At 47.4% G+C, this 19760-nt stretch overlaps 1 protein-coding gene across 7 annotated transcripts in view; it reads left to right on the plus strand.

Moving 5' to 3' along the window:
* CFAP61 (cilia and flagella associated protein 61) overlaps nt 1-19760 on the plus strand; it is a 126294-nt gene that overhangs the window by 59119 nt on the left and 47415 nt on the right. For 6 of the 7 annotated variants that reach the window (XM_028738344.2, XM_028738346.2, XM_028738349.2 and 3 more), the window contains 2 exons: nt 1914-2041; nt 19594-19692. In XM_028738344.2, the coding sequence (XP_028594177.2) occupies nt 1914-2041; nt 19594-19692 (227 nt within the window). The remainder of the gene's footprint in view (nt 1-1913; nt 2042-19593; nt 19693-19760) is intronic. The other variant, XM_028738347.2, reaches the window with a different exon arrangement.

Consider the following 19760-nt stretch of genomic DNA (forward strand, 5'->3'; position numbering starts at 1 on the left):
AGCAGAGGCCTCTTTTTAAGGCCCCCTGTACCTCCTTGCTGGCTGATAAAGAAGCAGCATTGGAGCCAAGAGACTGTAGCCCCTCAAGCCTTTGCCCTTCTCTTTCTCTCCCCAGAAAACCACTCTCCTTCCTCTGTTCCTACCTCTGAGCTCCACGAGCTCTTCTTTAAGAGCAACAGCTGCTCCAGGCCCTGCCGTTCTCTAGGCTGGGCCTGCTGAGTGGCAGCAGCTCCGGCTCCTGTAGAGGGTGGATTGGTGTCTCTTTAACGGGGCAGCCGTTGTAATGGGGCAGATATTCAGTGCATGTCTACACAACCGATCACTAATGTTAACTATCAACACACACACACAAATTTCTGAGAATTGTATTTCATATGAGTGCTAAGAATTTTGTTAGAGATCTCTTCCCAATCAACAACAATTCAGAGTTCCCAAGGAAGAAGGAAGAATTAAACTAGTATGTCTTCAGTGCCGCTGTACCCGAAATACATCTTTTGAAATTACTAGGTATGTAATTATCAAAGAATGTTGTAGAACATATAAAGGAATCTTTTTAGGGACACCACTTGACTGATACTAGTCGCTGACATTGGCCACTGGATGTCATGATTGCACTGCAAAAGTATTATCAGAGGAAGAACTGGAGGTTAAAAAAAAAATTCTTAAAACATTTAAATTGTTAACACTTTTATCTTCAGGAATATGTTTCCTTTATTTGGATTCTGTCCTGGAATTTTGTTGTTCTTCAGGCCAGCAAAGTGAGTCAGCAGCTAAACCTGTTCACAGAATCCAATTTTTAACTCTGCTTAAAACTTTAGAGCAGCTCCAACAGCAGTGTCACACCTAGAATCACAAAATCATAGAATTGTAGAGTTGGAAGGGGTCATCCAGTCTAACCCCCTGCAATGCAGGAATCTCAATTAGATCATACAAGACAGATCATAAGACAAACCTCTGGTTAAATATCTCCAAGGAAGGAGAGTCCACTACAGATGTAGCTGTCGAACAGCTCTTCCTGTCAGAAAGTTCTTCCTGATGTTTAGTCTGAATCTCACTTCTTGTAACTTGAATCCATTGGTTTGGGTCCTGGCTTCCAGAGCAGGAGAAAACAATCTTGGTCCTTCCTCCATGTGACATCCCTTTAGATATTTGAAGATGGCTATCATATCTCCTCTCAGACCCCTCTTTTCCAGGCTAAACATACCCAGTTTGCTCAACTGTTCCTCATAAGGCTTGGTTTCCAGACCCTTGATCATCTTGGTCGCCCTCCTCTGCACACATTCCAGCTTGTCATTCTTCTTCTTAAATTGTGGTGCCCAGAACTGGACACAGTATTCCAGGTATGGTTTGAAAATGCAGGAAAGATCAAGGCTTTTACTTCCTTTGATGTGGACACTCGGCCTTTGTTGATGAAGCCTAGAATCTTTAGCTTATTTTACTGCTGCATCACATTCGTGGTCTACTAAGACCCCTAAATCCTTTAGTAGTGTACTACTGGCAAGCCAGGTGTCCCCCATCTTATATTTGTGTGCTGGTTCTTCCTGCCTAAGTGTAGAACCTTACATTTGTCCCTATTGAAATTCATTTTGTTAGTTTGGGCTTAGTTCTCCAAAGCTATTTTAATATGGTATTTATATTGGCTTGCTACAATGGTCAGCTGTCTTTCACAACAATGGCTCATCATTTTCAATAAATTTTCTGTTATTTTCTCATAGGAATGAAATTAACTATATCACAAATTGTTTAGTCATGATCTGTGGTGGCAGCTCCATAGAAGTACAATGTATGCCATTCCTTCAAATTTTGGAATATCTATGTATGGTTGAGACTGTTTCCTTAGTAATGCTGTTAGAAATCATTTCAAGAGTTCTTATCATTTTGTCATCACTTCTTTTTGTTAACTCCTCTTGCAGGTAAAGTATGCATTGAACCACTTTAATCGGAAGTTGTCCTTGGAGCCTAAAGTGTCGGTGAATGCTAGAATTGTAGTAGTTGGGGCATCAAATGTGGGAATCTCCTTCCTAGAAACATTGACTTTTTGGTAAGTATTTAATGTGTGTAGCTTCTTATAATTAGGGAAATCCTGTATACTTTAATATTTCTCTGGTTTTTCCCCCCCTACATTTGAGTTTCTTCAGCTTTTCTAACTTGCTTATGCTACTGTGACCCAAAGCTCTGTGTGCACATTGAGTCATTTCCCCTTCCACCTTCACTCCCATGTTGGGGATGTCTCGGGCTGCCTCTGATGTGTATACAACAAATAAGATTGCTGTAGGTACCTAGGTGTTTCCTGCAGCAAGCACTTACAGGGTAGGCAACATACCCCTTATAGCAAAACATTAGAAGTGGGAATATTCACTTAATCCCACTCATTGCTTGCAGGGGGCTTCCTTCCTTCTTCCTTTGCAGAATTTATGCCCTGGGAATGCAGAGATGAGGAGAAGAGTAAGTTGCCAGCTAGAGAATGAGGGATGTATGATGACTGTAACAGTTTCCTCCCAGCCAGAATACCAACATGGAACAGATCTGCCTAGTGCATAGTGGCATTCTCAAATTAACCTTCCTACCTTTCCCCTCTACTTTCCTTCCCTTTCATGCATAGTCTTTTAAACTGGTTGCTTGAGGAAAGGTCCTGGGTCTTATTTTGACTTGCACAAAGCAAATACTGTAGGTGATTTAGAAATAAATGTGCTTGTCTGTTTCTGTGCGGAGGGGAGGCTCAGCCAAGCTGGGTATTGTAGACATGTCTGTGTGATTATTTTAAGAAGCACATACATCTTCCCCTCCAGATGGGTGGGGTATTAATAATAATAATAATTTTAAAAAGTATTTGTGATGGGAAAGCAGTGTAACAGCATTGTACCCATGGCAAGCAAGTTTGCCTCATAAAGTGTGGACAGTTATGCAAGGGGGTTCAGATGGCCCTATCTGTAAAGTGAGTCTCTTGTTCTAAGGGTAACTCACAATGTGCTTATTTTAAAGTATTTTAGCCAACATTTCTAGTTTTTGCACTCAAGGTGGTCTACAGCATAAGAGTTTAAGGCTGAATCCTATGTATGCTTTTGATTAAACACAAATAACATTGCAAAAATAATAATTAAAACAATACTTGAAACCATTGTTGTTCATGCTCTCATAACTTCCAAATGAGATTACAGTGGTACCTCGGGTTAAGTACTTAATTCGTTCCAGAGGTCCGTTCTTAACCTGAAACTGTTCTTAACCTGAAGCACCACTTTAGCTAATGGGGCCTCCCGCTGCCGCTGTGCGATTTCTGTTCTCATCCTGAAGCAAAGCTCTTAACCCAAGGTACTATTTCTGGGTTAGTGGAGTCTGTAACCTGAAGCGTCTGTAACCTGAAGCGTATGTAACCCGAGGTACCATTGTACTGCAATGAGTCTGCCTTTGATGACTTCTGAGGCATTTGAGTTTGTCCAAAAACGTTTTGTTAGATTGTTGACCAAGATGGGTCATACAGAATACATCTCACCAGTTCTTAATTAAACTACTGCCAATTATTTCCAAGCACAATTCAAACTTTTGTTGCTTAGCTTTGAAACCTACACAGTGTGGGAACTAGGGTATTTGAAGGAATGCCTACAGCTACTGAAAATAAAACTGTAGGAGTCTTCAGCAAAAGTATCTCTGTGTTTTTCCTTTTTGTATACATAATTTCAGGTGAGCTTTTCATTCAGACAATTACCCGTAGTTTGGCCTGCAAACATGCCAAATATGCACTCTTTAAGTCCTTGCAGAACCGAGCCACCATTATTACTACTACCACTAGCATATATCCTACAACAAACATAAAACAAACAAGCATATGTTCCTCTACAAATGCATTTAATAATATTTAATAATGCTAATTGTGGAGTTTTCATGGTGGCTTCACATATTACTTTGCTTATTTTTTGAAATATGGTGTCTCCGAATTTTGTAAATAAAATCAAACCTCTAAAAATAAACAAATAAAAAATACCACAGCAGCAAAGAAGTATCATGCCATTTAAACAGGCTTGGGAAAATTAAATCTATTTCCCTTCTTTAGTCCTTTTGTGGGACAAACTAGATGTGACAAAGGCAGCAATTGCAGACCTACTCACAGTGACACACACCAGAGGAAGACCTGAGCCAAGAAGGTGAACAAACTGGGCAGGACAATGTTCTGGGATTTTAAAACTGGCCACAATTTTATTGATTCCAGATGCAGGTTGGATTTGGCTTAGGCATTGGGTAAATATCCCTCACAGACCTGCTGGTGAAGGGCTATCACATGATAGCCTCAAGCCCAGGATTAATGGGTCATCTGCAAGCTGGAGGTCAACACGTATGACCCTCCCAAGCCACTAAAGGAAGTTCTATAGTACATCTACCACATGCCTTGGCTTTCGGACAGAGACTTCCTAGTAGATCCCTCTAACACTGTAGCATGTTATCGCACAGTTCTGAGGTGAGAGTGATGCACCACTGCAACACACACACGTTGTTAGACTAGAAGGATTCCACCTTATCCGCCAAAGTTGTGACTGCTGCTGTGGGGAAGGCAAACATGCCAAATGCCAATCTGTTTGGAGGAAAATTCCTTCCTGGTTCTGAAAAGGGCAACCATTACTGAACCACAGCAAAGTCAATGAATGCGGTGCCCTAGAAGGAAAAGGTTAGCACACACAAACCCACAGCATCATTGGGTTGCATCATTGGGGAGGGTTGTTCTTCGGCCAACTGCAGTCTCTGGGATTGGGTGCAGCCAGCTTCTATCAGGTCCCAAGCCCTGCTCACCTGACCTGGCCAGATTGGCCAGAATTCAAATGAACAGGTGGCGGGAAAGCCTACCAATCTCCAGCAGCTGGCCTAGGAATTCCCCAGGGACTGACCACCTAGCCCTGGCATTGCTCCCTAGGGGTACGACTTCAGCATGACAGGCCACAACAACCACCCAGTGTGTGATGAGGGAAGTTGCATCTACCCTATCTTCCACCTTACCTCTCTATGCCTTGTGGCTCCAGAGGTTTTTCTCTCAGCCCAGCTCACTTCCAACTTAGCTATGAGAAAAGTGGAAAAATAAAGAAAAATGAGAAAATGGAAAGCTATTGTGGTATAGTGGTTAGTGTGTCTGACTGGAACCTGGGAGACCAAGGTTCAAATCATCACTCAGCTATGAAGCTCACCAGTTGTGGGAATTAAGTGAGGAAAGGGAGACCCATGTATGCCTCCTTGAACTCCAGGGAGAAAAAGGTGGGATATAAATGCAATAAATAAAATAAAGATAAAAGTGCTAACACTAGAGCAACTGAACATAAGGAGGTTTATTTCCCTTTAAAAATTAGTCAACCTGCCTTAGATGTAAGCAAACATGTTAAGAACAAACTTAGAATAGAATCATAGAATTGCAGAGTTGGAAGGGGGCTTGCAGCCAGCAACCTCCAGGGAAGGAGAGTCCATCACCTCCCAAGGGAGTCCATTCCACTGTCGAACAGCTCTTATTGTCAGAAACTTTTCCTGATGTTTATTTAGAATAAACAAGTTACTTCTTTGTAACTTGAATCCACTGGTTTGAGTCCTACCCTCTAGAGCAGGAGAAAACAAGCTTTGTTCCATCTTCCACGTGACAGCCCTTGAGATATTTGAAGATGGCTCTCCTCTCTCCTCTGAGTCTCCTCTTTCCCAGGCTAGACATACCCAACTCCCTCAACCATTCCTCATAAGATTGTTTCCCAGACCATTTGTTATCTTGGTCTCCCTTCTCCGTAGCAAATGTGCCCTCCAGATCTTGATGTGCTCCAACTCTCAGTATCCCTGAACAATGACCACCCCCTTGGCTACCCCTGCTCTATGCCATACAATTTAGGCCTTTTGAACTCCACCTTCCCCTTTCCCGCACCTTGGTTCATTTAAACCAGGGTAGATAACGTTTTGTTGTCCTTATGTTGGATTCCAACTGACATCAGCGACAGCCAGCATGGCCCAGTGATGAAGGATGCTGAGAGCGGTGGTGCAGTGTAGTACAAGGGCTACCACAGGGTAGCCAACCCTATTTTAAATAATATGCATCCCCTCCTGTATTATAATTCTGCTATCCATTTCCATCTCCTTTGATACACAATATTCTTTATGACCAGTCCCAGAGTAGGAATTCCTTGTGAGATTGTAGCACCACATGCACACTATTAAGCTCTGGAATCAGGGTGAAAAGCTTGCGCTTTGTGGGTTTTTGTTTTAATCTATTCCCTTTCTTTCCTAGCTCACTGTCCCCTTGATTGTTCGCCTTTTTGAAAGATTATTTTAAAGACTGCAGCCTGCTGCCAGAGATAGGTTTTTTGTGTGTGTAGATTTTCATATGTATTTTTGCTAAAGGTCAGTCTACTAAAAATACCAAACAGTATTAAAATACCAAATCAGAGCTGTTCAATTATGAATAAAATCAGTACAAAAGCAGTTTCTCAAAATAGGAAACTGCCATGTATATCCACTGTATATTTGTGGTTGAAACAGTACAACATTATTCAGGAAGGTCAAGAGATTGATTTATATATATATATATATATATATATATATATATATATATATATATATTAAAATAGTTTTTCAGTTTAAAGTTTAACAGTCAGTTACCAACAACCAACATAATCTTCCTGATTTCTGATTCTTCTGGTCATTTTTGCCATATTGGCATAATCCATCAACTTAATCTGCCATTTTTCTCTGGTAGGGAAGATAGAATTATTTTTGGATTATTATATACAGTGGTACCTCGCAAGACGAAATTAATTCGTTCCGCGAGTTTTTTCTTCTTGCGAGTTTTTTGTCTTGCGAAGCACGGTTTCCCATAGGAATGCATTGAAAATCAATCAATGCGTTCCTATGGAAACTGCCTTCAGACCAGTTCCGGGGACAGTCTGTCCCCCGACCTCTTCTGAAGGCTGGGGGGGGGACAAGGGCTTTTCTTCCCACCGCCAGCCTTCAGAAGGCTGTTCTGAAGGCTGGCGGTGGGAAGAAAAGCCCTTCTCCCCACCTCCCGCCCCGCAAGCTCCGGGGACAGGAGGGCTTTGCTGCTGACCGCCAGCATTTTAAAAGCCCCCGGGACAGCGGAGACTTCTCCGCTGTCCCGGGGCGATCTTAAAATGCTGGCGGGCGGCAGCGAAGTCTCCGCTATCCCGGGGGCTCTTAAAATGCTGGGGGTCGGCAGCGAAGGCTTCGCTGCCACCCGCCCGCATTTTAAGATCGCCCCGGGACAGCGGAGAAGTCTCCGCTGTCCCGGGAAGGCAGGCGGTCGGGAGCAAAGACTTTTGCCCCCCGCCGGCCTTCAGAAGAGGTCCAGGACCTCTTCTGAAGGCCGGCGGTGGGCGAAAGTCTTTGCTCCCGACCGCCAGCATTTTAAAAGAGGTCCCCGGAGATTTCCCTATGGGCTTTCTTCTTGCGAGTTTTCCATCTTGCGAGGCATTCGTCTTGCGAGGTACCACTGTAGTTCATTTTTTCTTTTAATATCTTGCCTATATTTAACTATATTACGAGCCTTATTGTATATATTATATATTACATATAAGGTGTGTTTGCGTGAAAGCACAAACACTCAAAGTGTGTCTGGGGGCAGGAGTGCGCATGGAAGCCCCACTCCTAATGCCCTCATATGCATGCTGCTCCCCTTCCTTCTCCAATCATCTCCATGTTGTGTGGGGTAGGTCTGCAAAAGGCTTCTGTTCACAGAAGTAGACCACCTCACATGATCAGGGACCCTAATTTATCAGCACCCCGGATCACATGAAGGGTTCTGTTTGTGTTCAAGTGAAAGCAAGTAGACGCCCACTGCATAATTTGTCAGTGTTTGTAAAAAGAAAAAGGAGGAAAGGGTTCTGACCTCCCTTTGTCTCTTCAGCCTGGTCCTCGGACCCTTGTCTGCATAAAAGAGTCCACTAGAATATCCTTGCAGAGTTTTATTCTTAAAAGTCTTTGTGCAAAACACGACTGAATAACTATACACACCAGCACTAACTAACCAACCAACCCAACCTCCAGCCTCAGCAACAAACTGACATTTCTCATTCTATATATACAACCCAGTGCAGGCTGCTGACTCATGCTGACCCAGCTTTATTCGCATTAAAGAAACAGCAGCCATTTTAGCTGTGACATAATTTATACAAGGTCATCCCTGCAGTTATGCTGGTCAGCAGGAGCAGTACAAAAGGTACAACTCTTTTGCAAAACAACAACAAAGAGCTAGTGCATATCTCTTTTTCGTTGCATGTCCTGGTTTGGTTCTAACATGAGTTTGGGAGCTACTATGTGAAATACTTTAAAATCAAGCAAGCATAGAAATCTATCGTCCCTACATCCTAGTCCAGCAAATTCCCTAGAGTGACTATTTTGACTCAGTATTATTATTGTTAATTACCTACCCTTCACCCTAAGGTCCCAGAGCAGGTAACAACATTAAAACATTAAAACACAATATTAAAAACAGTTTAAAAGAACTTAGAATCACAAAAACTGTTGGTTTTAATCTTGTATTTTTCGGTAAAAGATAAAATACTAGATATAAGGAGAATTACCTGGATGCCTAGATCCAGGTTTGGGGGCAAGTACTCTCTGGTGAGAGAGCTCCAGCAGAAACTTAAAATCACAAAATATGCAGTAAACAAAGTATGGAAATATACCCTGTTAGACCTTAAAAATATCCCCTTCTAAGTTGCTTCCAAAATTCCCCATTTTCCTTAGCATTGAAAGAAACCACATGTTTAGTAAGTTAAAAATGGCTTACTTACAAACTCTTTAAAGATCAGATTCATACAGCAGCCAGAAAAGACAAACAGTTTAACTTGGGTTCCAAAATCGTACATGTTTCTTAATTATTTGTATAGAAACACAAAGTTGGTTTGCATAAGACACACAGTCTAAGCTTGGAACATCCAGCTCAGACCTTCCTACTGGTAGAGTTTTCCCCTATCATCAGTTCCTTGGTTATTGGCTATAAAATTGAAAACACTAGTGCCTTGTTGCATATACCTGCTCATGCAGGAGTGGAAGAGTTTGCACAGTAAATAGGGACAATCTGTAGCAGTTCTCATGTGTTTGCAAGCTCTTGTGTAAGAGAAATAATATATTTGTATTTAATTTCATGCCTTTCCTATGCAGCATTCTAGTGCAAAGCATAAAATACTGTAGTCTTTCTGTGACGAAAAATACATTATAATATAAAGCAAAACATCCTAAAAGCAAGCAAGTGGGATCCTCCTTAATGAGGGTCCTGGTTGTGCGTGGGCCCCTAAGCCACCCCCACTGGGAGAGTTGTTGCCAGGCGTGGCCCAAGCCTTAACCGTTGGGCCCCGGGATCACGCCAGGCAGTTTGCGCCAATCGGGGCAGTTGGCGCAATTCCTGGGGCCTATAAAAGCGGCAGCACAGCGTAACTGGGGGACTTTGCATCGCGCTGCCAAACACCTGCCCTAATTTTAGGTCATGCTGCTTTGGCCTTGCTTTGGATTGGGTCGCCTGCTTTGGAGCAGGGGCTGGGTAGGAATTTTCCCATTTGGCAGATTGGATGTAGCCACTTGGTTTTCTCCTACCCCCTTGGCGGTTAGGCATTGGCTTATTGAATTGTATGGGAGGGGAGGTGCGGCCATCACCTGCCCCTCCATGAATAAGGGTATTCCGGTAAAGGAATCGGGGGTCCTGGATCTCGTCCGAAGTCCGCTTGAGGGGCTAGGGCCATGCCAGGACCACAGGAACCCCAGGGTGAGCTTTGTTGGTCTTCATCAATGTTGCTCCCTCGTTTGGTGTTTACCCTTTCAGACAGAGAAGCAGGAGTCAGTTATAGTCTGTTGCCAATGCCTAAGCCAACACCACTCACTTTGCTGTAATCAATAAAGTTGTGGCCTAAATTTTGCCCAATAACTTAAACTAAAATTACGTGTCAGTGTGAAGTTATTTTCAGGGGAAGGGCTTGAGGGCCTCGGGACGCAAGCAAAACTAAGCAGTTAAAACAGGAGCAGAATATACACTAAAATCAAGATTCTAAATTGGTTTGCTTAACTAAAATAATTTTTACCCCTACCCCACAAGCAGGTGGTATCTCACTAGGTGTAATTCCACATCCTGGATGTTGTAACCAATAAGGCTCTCTCTTGGGTGTCCACTAGCCACATGAAAGAGAGCCTCTGAAATGGAACAAAGTTTTCAGATACAATCACATTGCAGGGTGGGAATCTGATATATTCTGGATATTGTAAGATGCACTGATAAAATATGCCTTGTTATAACCACATCTTTATCTTGAGCAGTCACTTTTATAAATCCACACAATGCTGCAGTTTTATAATTCATTCCTGAATTTATGTGCACTCCTAGGACCTGGATATTAAGTCCACTCAGCCTTTCTTGATCTTCTTGCAGGAGAGACACATGCTAAAAATAGAATCAATTTTAAACCTAATCTTTAAAAAGGAAGCCATTTCCTCTTCATTATTCTTACTGCCTAATTATTTCGCATAAGCAGTTAGCACAGGAGCAGACAAATATAATTCATTTTCAGGCATGCTAGTTACTGTGATTGGGGCTTTGAAAAGATTTAAAACATAAATGTTTTTAAAAATGCTGGAAAGATATAACCCCCCCCCTTTTTTTTTTACTTTTGTTAAGGTGCTAACATTAGTCACTGCTGTTTTTGTAGCAGAAAACTGCAAGCTAGAGCAGCATCTCAGCTTATTACCTGAGCATGGAAATAGGCTAAGGAGCATTCCTTTAAAATGTGTATGTCCCACTGAGATAGAAAATACCTCCTGCATTTCTCACTGGTGCTTCTTTATTTTCAGTAGAGTGGGCATAAAGAGGTTTTAGTAGCAAGGTGTTGCCTTAATGGGTCTTATAGACATTGTTTTCATTTTCCTCTCATGCTTCTCCAGTTATGGAAGTGGGGCTATGAGGGGCCTTATACATCACAAGCCATGTTCCATTACTGATACAGCTTCTGCATTTCTGAAGGACCAGGGATCACAATTTCAAGGGTGCACTGTCAGTTGTGAATGCCACATTAATATTTTAATTGCCAGCTTTCCCAAGAACCATAGAACTGATGATAGGGGGAAAGTTGTATATCTCAAAATAAATATCTACCGTATTTTTCGCACCATAGGATGCACTTTTTCCCTCCTAAAAAGCAAGGGAAAATGTGTGTGCGTCCTATGGAGCGAATGCAGGCTTTCGCTGAAGCCTGGAGAGTGAGAGGGGTCGGTGCGCACCGACCCCTCTCGCTCTCCAGGCTTCAGGAAGCTATCCGCTAGCTGTGGGAGACCCAGCTCTCCCAGGGCTAGCGAAGCGCCGCGCTAATCCCGAAGCTTGGGGCGTGCGGAGCTCAGCGCGCCCCAAGCTTCTGGGTGCCGGCAAGGTCTCGCTAGCCCTGGGAGAGCCCCGCGACGTTGCGTGGCTCTCCCAGGGCTAGCGAAGCGCCGCGCTAATCCTGAAGCTTGGGGCGTGCGGAGCTCAGCGCGCCCCAAGCTTCTGGGTGCCGGCAAGGTCTCGCTAGCCCTGGGAGAGCCCCGCGACGTTGCGTGGCTCTCCCAGGGCTAGCGAAGCGCCGCGCTAATCCTGAAGCTTGGGGCGTGCGGAGCTCAGCGCGCCCCAAGCTTCTGGGTGCCGGCAAGGTCTCGCTAGCCCTGGGAGAGCCCCGCGACGTTGCGTGGCTCTCCCAGGGCTAGCGAAGCGCCGCGCTAATCCCGAAGCTTGGGGCGTGCGGAGCTCAGCGCGCCCCAAGCTTCTGGGCGCCAGCAAGGTCTCCGCTAGCGCCCAGAAGCTTGGGGCGCGCTGAGCTCCGCACGCCCCAAGCTTCGGGATTAGCGCTCCGCTAGCAGTGTCTAGGCTGCGGATAGCAGCCTGCTTCCCGGAGCGTCGGGCGCCCTGAAAGCAGAGCTCCAGGCGCTTCGGGAACACATCCGCAGCGTGGGGAGCCTTGCAGGAATTCCCCACAGAGCTCCCCACGCTGCGGATAGCAGCCTGCTGCCTGGCGGGTGGGGCGCCCTGAAGCAGAGCGCCCCTCGCGCCAGGCAGACATCCGCAGAGTGGGGAGCCTTGCAGGAGTTCCCCACAAGGCTCCCCATGCTGCGGATAGCAGCCTGCTGCCTAGCGGGTGGGGCGCCCTGAAGCAGAGCGCCCCTCGCGGCAGGCATACATCCGCAGAGTGGGGAGCCTTGCAGGAGTTCCCCACAAGGCTCCCCATGCTGCGGATAGCAGCCTGCTGCCTGGCGGGTGGGGCGCCCTGAAGCAGAGCGCCCCTCGCGCCAGGCAGACATCCGCAGAGTGGGGAGCCTTGCAGGAGTTCCCCACAAGGCTCCCCACGCTGCGGATAGCAGCCTGCTGCCTGGCGGGTGGGGCGCCCTGAAGCAGAGCGCCCCTCGCGGCAGGCATACATCCGCAGAGTGGGGAGCCTTGCAGGAGTTCCCCACAAGGCTCCCATGCTGCGGATAGCAGCCTGCTGCCTGGCGGGTGGGGCGCCCTGAAGCAGAGCGCCCCTCGCGCCAGGCAGACATCCGCAGAGTGGGGAGCCTTGCAGGAGTTCCCCACAGGGCTCCCCACGCTGCGGATAGCAGCCTGCTGCCTGGCGGGTGGGGCGCCCTGAAGCAGAGCGCCCCACCCGCCGGACAGACATCGGCCAGCCCCACAAGCTCGGGGGACAGCAGGGAGGCGCAGCGCCACTATCCCGCTGTTCCTCGACCTGGTTCAGTTTCCCTGACCTGCTTTTGGGGGGGAAATAAAGGGGAATTTTTTTTCCTTTATTCCCCCCCAAAAAAACTAGGTGCGTCCTATGGTCCGGTGCGTCCAATCGTGCGAAAAATACGGTATATTGCAGGGAAAGATGGTCACTTAAATGTGCACGTACCAATCACAGTGGATAGCACTTCCCTTGCTAATATATAGATACATTTCGTAAAAGCACTGATTTTCTGTTTAGAATGAATTCTTATTTCCTTTTCCTTCCTTTGGGGCTGTTTATCTGTCTAAAAATAGCTTAGAAATTGCATGCTTCTAAAACCTAACTTGTGACAGAATAGCTACAAGTCCTGTTATCTTGTAGCCCAATATTACACAATATCCTGCACAGCTGTCTTGTTTGGCAATAGGTAGCATAATGCTTGCTGTTTAATTAGGCTTTTTATCTTACATTTGTCTGAGAATGTCAGGAGTCTTCCATGTCGCCTGCTGCTAATTAGTTGACTAATTAAATAGTTAGTGCTTACTTGCTGATCACAGGGCTAACATGTAATGAATGTTTTAGTAATTGTTATTGTTTTATGCTATCTGCCTTTTGCCACATGAATTGGCTGAAATATGTGCCCCCTTTCCCCACTGTTTTCCCCTTCGTACTGAGGGTAAATTATGCCAAAGCAAAACAATACAATGGTTTGTCATGTGCTCAGTCTTACTGGAGTAGCTTCATTCAGGTATTGTCTCTTTTCATGGGACAGAGATAAATAGGGCATGTTCTATCTTGCCTTGTTGTGAAATCACATTTACAGTGGATGGTGTCCATGACAAATGTGCCACAAACCCAGTAGAGAAAGTGCCTTAAATTTGCAAAAATCAATTTAACATATGCAGTTATACAGTACAGCCAAACATATTTTTTGGGAATTATCTTTAAATATATTCTTTTGCTAGCATAAATTGAATACTTCTAACCTGGGTTTTATTTTCTCTATGCACAGATCTCCACCATGTCTTTCCCTTCATTTCAGTAGAGGGAACAGTTCCTCATATCCATCCCTCAGCAGATATAGAGCAGCCCCACCACTGAAATAGATGAGGAGACAATTTGCTCAGCATGTGAATCAAAGCACACACAGACATTTGAGCTGGAGACAATATTCAGCTCTGTGTGTTTGTGTGAATGGCAGTGTGCAGAGGCTTCCATACATGAGACAAGACCTAGATGTGCACATGATACCTGTATTCAGGCCCAAATAATTGTACATGTGTAAAAATGTGCCATATACCACGCCAAATAGGCCACTTGCACCAGACTGTGGTATGGCAACGGGGGACAAAAACAGCATTGAGATTTACATATATTATCTGACATTCCCCACTAATTTATCTTTCTATCCTGCTTTTCTTCTGCGGACCTCACAGCAACATACATAGGATGGCTCCGCAGCCACTGACCAGGACCAGATTTACTCAGTTTTAGCAAGATGGTTGCATTATCTGCCTTCAAACCATGTGCTAGAATATTTGCCTTCTAATGGTTAAGATTTACAAGTTAGGGACTGCTCACAGTGTGTCTGACATTTACTGAAAAATATTTTTTGAATATTGCTGGGGAAAGGTGTGTTTTGGTTCATTTAAAAAAAAGTAACTACCCCATCCATTGGAATCATTAAAAGCACTGATGATCTGACTGATTTGCCATTAATGAAAAACATAGAAAACAGCAATCTTTTACAGTTTCTTGTATTTCCAATAAATTGGCAACATGATCCTTTTTATTTTAAAGCCAAGGATGTTGAGTCCTTCTTTTCTAGCTGCCCTCTAAAACCAGGCAATGAAACCCAATACCTTTTACTTATTTCCCTAGATACTCTAATCCCTACAGCTTTACAAGTATCTTTGAGCTGTTCTTCCCATTTTGTAGTCACAGCAACATGAATCTCTGCTGGAATTATTTGCTTCAGTGATGCAGGTGCACTTGTTTAATGCTTCATTGGGTTGAGCTCTTAACTTGAAGCTTTGCTTTTTAACCAAAGGGTGCCCAATGCTTGTACAACACATGGCATTCAGCATTCTTAACCTACCTTAAAAGTAGAAGCAATTCTCCTTAGAGATATTTCATAATTTCCCTCATTTTTTCCAGTGACCATAAATTTGTTTTTGTTTTATTTGCTTTCAGATGAATAGCAAGGAATATAAACCTAGGATATATGAATCACTATTGTGTCTGTAATGAATTGAGTCCTTAATCAAAAGTATTGCATACATGTAATGCAATAATTCCCAATTGTGTGCTGTGAAGAACTGTTACTGTGCAACAAGCAAAAAAACCCCAATTATTGGCATGCACACAGCGGGGCTTATTTTTGAGCAAATATGCACAATGTTGTATTGTAAGAGTTTTTGTGATTCACAATGTTCACCAAAAGAGGAGGCTGTCCCCTCTACATGTTTCACTAACCCTGACCTTGCTTCTTCCAATCAGCCTCTTCTTGAGGCAGTTAATTCTGCCCATTTTTAGATTGTGTGTGATTGAATGATTTGAATCATAGGAGCCAACTTCTAGGGGCTGTGGGGGCTTCAGCTCCCACAATAAAATATTTGAGGGGGCTGGGCCCCCCAAAAATGGATGGGCATTCCCATTCAAATCATGTGTGCGCACTTCATCATGTGATTGATTATGCAGGGTGGGGCTTACCTGGGCCCCCACAATATTTTATTCATGTTGGCACCCCTGATTTCAATCCTAGTGTTTCCAATATTTTTGGAAGTGGACTGTCTGACTGGGTTGCCCCAGCCACTGTGGGCAGCTCCCAGCAAAAAATAGTAAAAGCATTCACAGAGTGGGTGCAACTACCAAGAAGGCCCTCTGTCTGGTTCCCTGTGACCTCACTTCTCGCAATGAGGGAACTGCCAGAAGGCCCTTGGAGCTGGATCTCAGTGTCCGGGCTGAACGATGGGGGTGGAGACGCTCCTTCAGGTATACTGGGCCTTTGAGGCCGTTTAGGGCTTTAAAGCTCAGCACCAACACTTTGAATTGTGCTCAGAAACATACTGGGAGCCAGTGCAGTTCTTTTAGGATCAGTGTAACAAGGAACTCTGGCTAGTTTAACAGATAAAGGGGGTGCTTCAAATATCTTCTCCTGGTTATGCCAGAGTAGAGGGAAGTGGAAAATACATAATCCAAGTCCTTTTCACCTAATGATAAACTATAATTTAACCATAGTTTAGCATTGTATCCAAATCAGCCCTGCGAAATATGGGAAGAGAGTAGGTGGTAGAGATTGGCTTGTCTTAATACTCTTCAGTGAAGGTCTCACCCTATCCATAAACTGCATTTCAACATTAGGACCAAGAATACACTGAGCAGTTGGTTCTGCAAATATTTGGAAATTATGGTAACCATGTGTGGTTGTTTTTAAGCATCAAAATAGTTTGTGAAAGCCAACTACCGTATTTTTCGCTCCATTGGACGCACCGGACCATAGGACGCACCGGACCACAGGAGGGGAAGAACAGGGAAAAATTTTTTTTTCTTGTTCTCCACCTCTAAAACAAGGTGCGTTCAAGGTACATTCACCCAGGCTTGTGGGGCTGGTGGGGGGGGGGAAGCGCTGCTTTCCCCCACCACCAGCCTCAAAGATCCCTGAAGCCTTTGGAGCGCAGCGCCCGCTGCCCTGGAGAGGCTGTGCGCACAGCCATCCCCAAGCTAAAACAGCGAGACGGAGCCCTCCGCCTCGCTGTTCTGGCTTGGGAACAGCCTTGCTAGCTTCTGCAGGACAGCGGGGTGAAGGCACCCCGCTGCCCTGGAGACGCTCTGCGCGCAGCCGTATCCAAGCTGGAACAGCGAGACGGAGCCCTGCGCCTCGCTGTTCTGGCTTCGGAACAGCCTTGCAGCTTCTGCAGGACAGCGGGGTGAAGGCACCCCGCTGCCCTGGAGACGCTCTGCGCGCAGCCGTATCCAAGCTGGAACAGCGAGACGGAGCCCTCCGCCTCGCTGTTCTGGCTTGGGAACAGCCTTGCAGCTTCTGCAGGACAGCGGGGTGAAGGCACCCCGCTGCCCTGGAGACGCTCTGCGCGCAGCCGTATCCAAGCTGGAACAGCGAGACGGAGCCCTCCGCCTCGCTGTTCTGGCTTGGGAACAGCCTTGCAGCTTCTGCAGGACAGCGGGGTGAAGGCACCCCGCTGCCCTGGAGACGCTCTGCGCGCAGCCGTATCCAAGCTGGAACAGCGAGACGGAGCCCTCCGCCTCGCTGTTCTGGCTTGGGAACAGCCTTGCAGCTTCTGCAGGACAGCGGGGTGAAGGCACCCCGCTGCCCTAGAGACGCTCTGCGCGCAGCCGTATCCAAGCTGGAACAGCGAGACGGAGCCCTCCACCTCGCTGTTCTGGCTTGGGAACAGCCTTGCTAGCTTCTGCAGGACAGCGGGGTGAAGGCACCCCGCTGCCCTGGAGACGCTCTGCGCGCAGCTGTCCCCAAGCTAAAACAGCGAGACGGAGCCCTCTGCCTCGCTGTTCTGGCTTGGGAACAGCCTTGCTAGCTTCTGCAGGACAGCGGGGTGAAGGCACCCCGCTGCCCTGGAGACGCTCTGCGCGCAGCCGTCCCCAAGCTAAAACAGCGAGACGGAGCCCTCTGCCTCGCTGTTCTGGCTTGGGAACAGCCTTGCTAGCTTCTGCAGGACAGCGGGGTGAAGGCACCCCGCTGCCCTGGAGACGCTCTGCGCGCAGCTGTCCCCAAGCTAAAACAGCGAGACGGAGCCCTCTGCCTCGCTGTTCTGGCTTGGGAACAGCCTTGCTAGCTTCTGCAGGACAGCGGGGTGAAGGCACCCCGCTGCCCTGGAGACGCTCTGCGCGCAGCTGTCCCCAAGCTAAAACAGCGAGACGGAGCCCTCTGCCTCGCTGTTCTGGCTTGGGAACAGCCTTGCTAGCTTCTGCAGGACAGCGGGGTGAAAGCACCCCACTGCCCTGGAGAAGCTGTGCGCGCAGAAATCCCCAAGCTAGAACAGCGAGACGGAGCCCTCCGCCTCGCTGTTCTGGCTTGGGAACAGCCTTGCTAGCTTCTGCAGGACAGCGGGGTGAAGGCACCCCGCTGCCCTGGAGAAGCTGTGCGCGCAGAAATCCCCAAGCTAGAACAGCGAGACGGAGCCCTCCGCCTCGCTGTTCTGGCTTGGGAACAGCCTTGCTAGCTTCTGCAGGACAGCGGGGTGAAGGCACCCCGCTGCCCTGGAGACGCTCTGCGCGCAGCCGTCCCCAAGCTAAAACAGCGAGACGGAGCCCTCTGCCTCGCTGTTCTGGCTTGGGAACAGCCTTGCTAGCTTCTGCAGGACAGCGGGGTGAAAGCACCCCGCTGCCCTGGAGAAGCTGTGCGCGCAGCTGTCCCCAAGCTAAAACAGCGAGACGGAGCCCTCTGCCTCGCTGTTCTGGCTTGGGAACAGCCTTGCTAGCTTCTGCAGGACAGCGGGGTGAAAGCACCCCGCTGCCCTGGAGAAGCTGTGCGCGCAGAAATCCCCAAGCTAGAACAGCGAGACGGAGCCCTCCGCCTCGCTGTTCTGGCTTGGGAACAGCCTTGCTAGCTTCTGCAGGACAGCGGGGTGAAGGCACCCCGCTGCCCTGGAGACGCTCTGCGCGCAGCCGTCCCCAAGCTAAAACAGCGAGACGGAGCCCTCTGCCTCGCTGTTCTGGCTTGGGAACAGCCTTGCTAGCTTCTGCAGGACAGCGGGGTGAAAGCACCCCGCTGCCCTGGAGAAGCTGTGCGCGCAGCTGTCCCCAAGCTAAAACAGCGAGACGGAGCCCTCTGCCTCGCTGTTCTGGCTTGGGAACAGCCTTGCTAGCTTCTGCAGGACAGCGGGGTGAAAGCACCCCGCTGCCCTGGAGAAGCTGTGCGCGCAGAAATCCCCAAGCTAGAACAGCGAGACGGAGCCCTCCGCCTCGCTGTTCTGGCTTGGGAACAGCCTTGCTAGCTTCTGCAGGACAGCGGGGTGAAGGCACCCCGCTGCCCTGGAGAAGCTGTGCGCGCAGAAATCCCCAAGCTAGAACAGCGAGACGGAGCCCTCCGCCTCGCTGTTCTGGCTTGGGAACAGCCTTGCTAGCTTCTGCAGGACAGCGGGGTGAAGGCACCCCGCTGCCCTGGAGACGCTCTGCGCGCAGCCGTCCCCAAGCTAAAACAGCGAGACGGAGCCCTCTGCCTCGCTGTTCTGGCTTGGGAACAGCCTTGCTAGCTTCTGCAGGACAGCGGGGTGAAGGCACCCCGCTGCCCTGGAGACGCTCTGCGCGCAGCTGTCCCCAAGCTAAAACAGCGAGACGGAGCCCTCTGCCTCGCTGTTCTGGCTTGGGAACAGCCTTGCTAGCTTCTGCAGGACAGCGGGGTGAAAGCACCCCGCTGCCCTGGAGAAGCTGTGCGCGCAGAAATCCCCAAGCTAGAACAGCGAGACGGAGCCCTCCGCCTCGCTGTTCTGGCTTGGGAACAGCCTTGCTAGCTTCTGCAGGACAGCGGGGTGAAGGCACCCCGCTGCCCTGGAGATGCTGTGCGCGCAGAAATCCCCAAGCTAGAACAGCGAGACGGAGCGCTCCGCAGTGCTCCGTCTCCCTGTTCTGGCTTTGGGCTTAGCGGCGCAGCCTGCATTCGCTCTATAGGACGCACACACATTTCCCCTTAATTTTTGGAGGGGAAAAAGTGCGTCCTATAGAACGAAAAATACGGTAGATTACTAATGACCACACTGGCAAATCATATACCTTTAGCTTTTGCATGATTGCATATGAAATGCTGAACAACCAAGAACTCGTAAGTTGGTGGGGAAGTCAACTGCTTACAAGTACTAAACACGAACGTAAGCTAAGTCTCAGCAGTGTTACCTCAACAAATCTGATTTGGTCTTCCCCCCTTTCCCCCCTCATTTAGTCCACATCTGAAATTTAACAACCTAACCTTGATTTCAACTCATGGACTTCCTGGGAAAGCAGAGTCAAATTGTCTACATAACCGGTTTTTATCTAACAGGTTTGTTTAAATCATTTTCAGTAATGTTGGACAGACTGAAATGTAAGCATTCTTTTCAAATTGTGAAA

Source organism: Podarcis muralis, chromosome 8 (assembly GCF_964188315.1).
Source record: "Podarcis muralis chromosome 8, rPodMur119.hap1.1, whole genome shotgun sequence".
In the NCBI taxonomy this organism is placed as follows: domain Eukaryota; kingdom Metazoa; phylum Chordata; class Lepidosauria; order Squamata; family Lacertidae; genus Podarcis; species Podarcis muralis.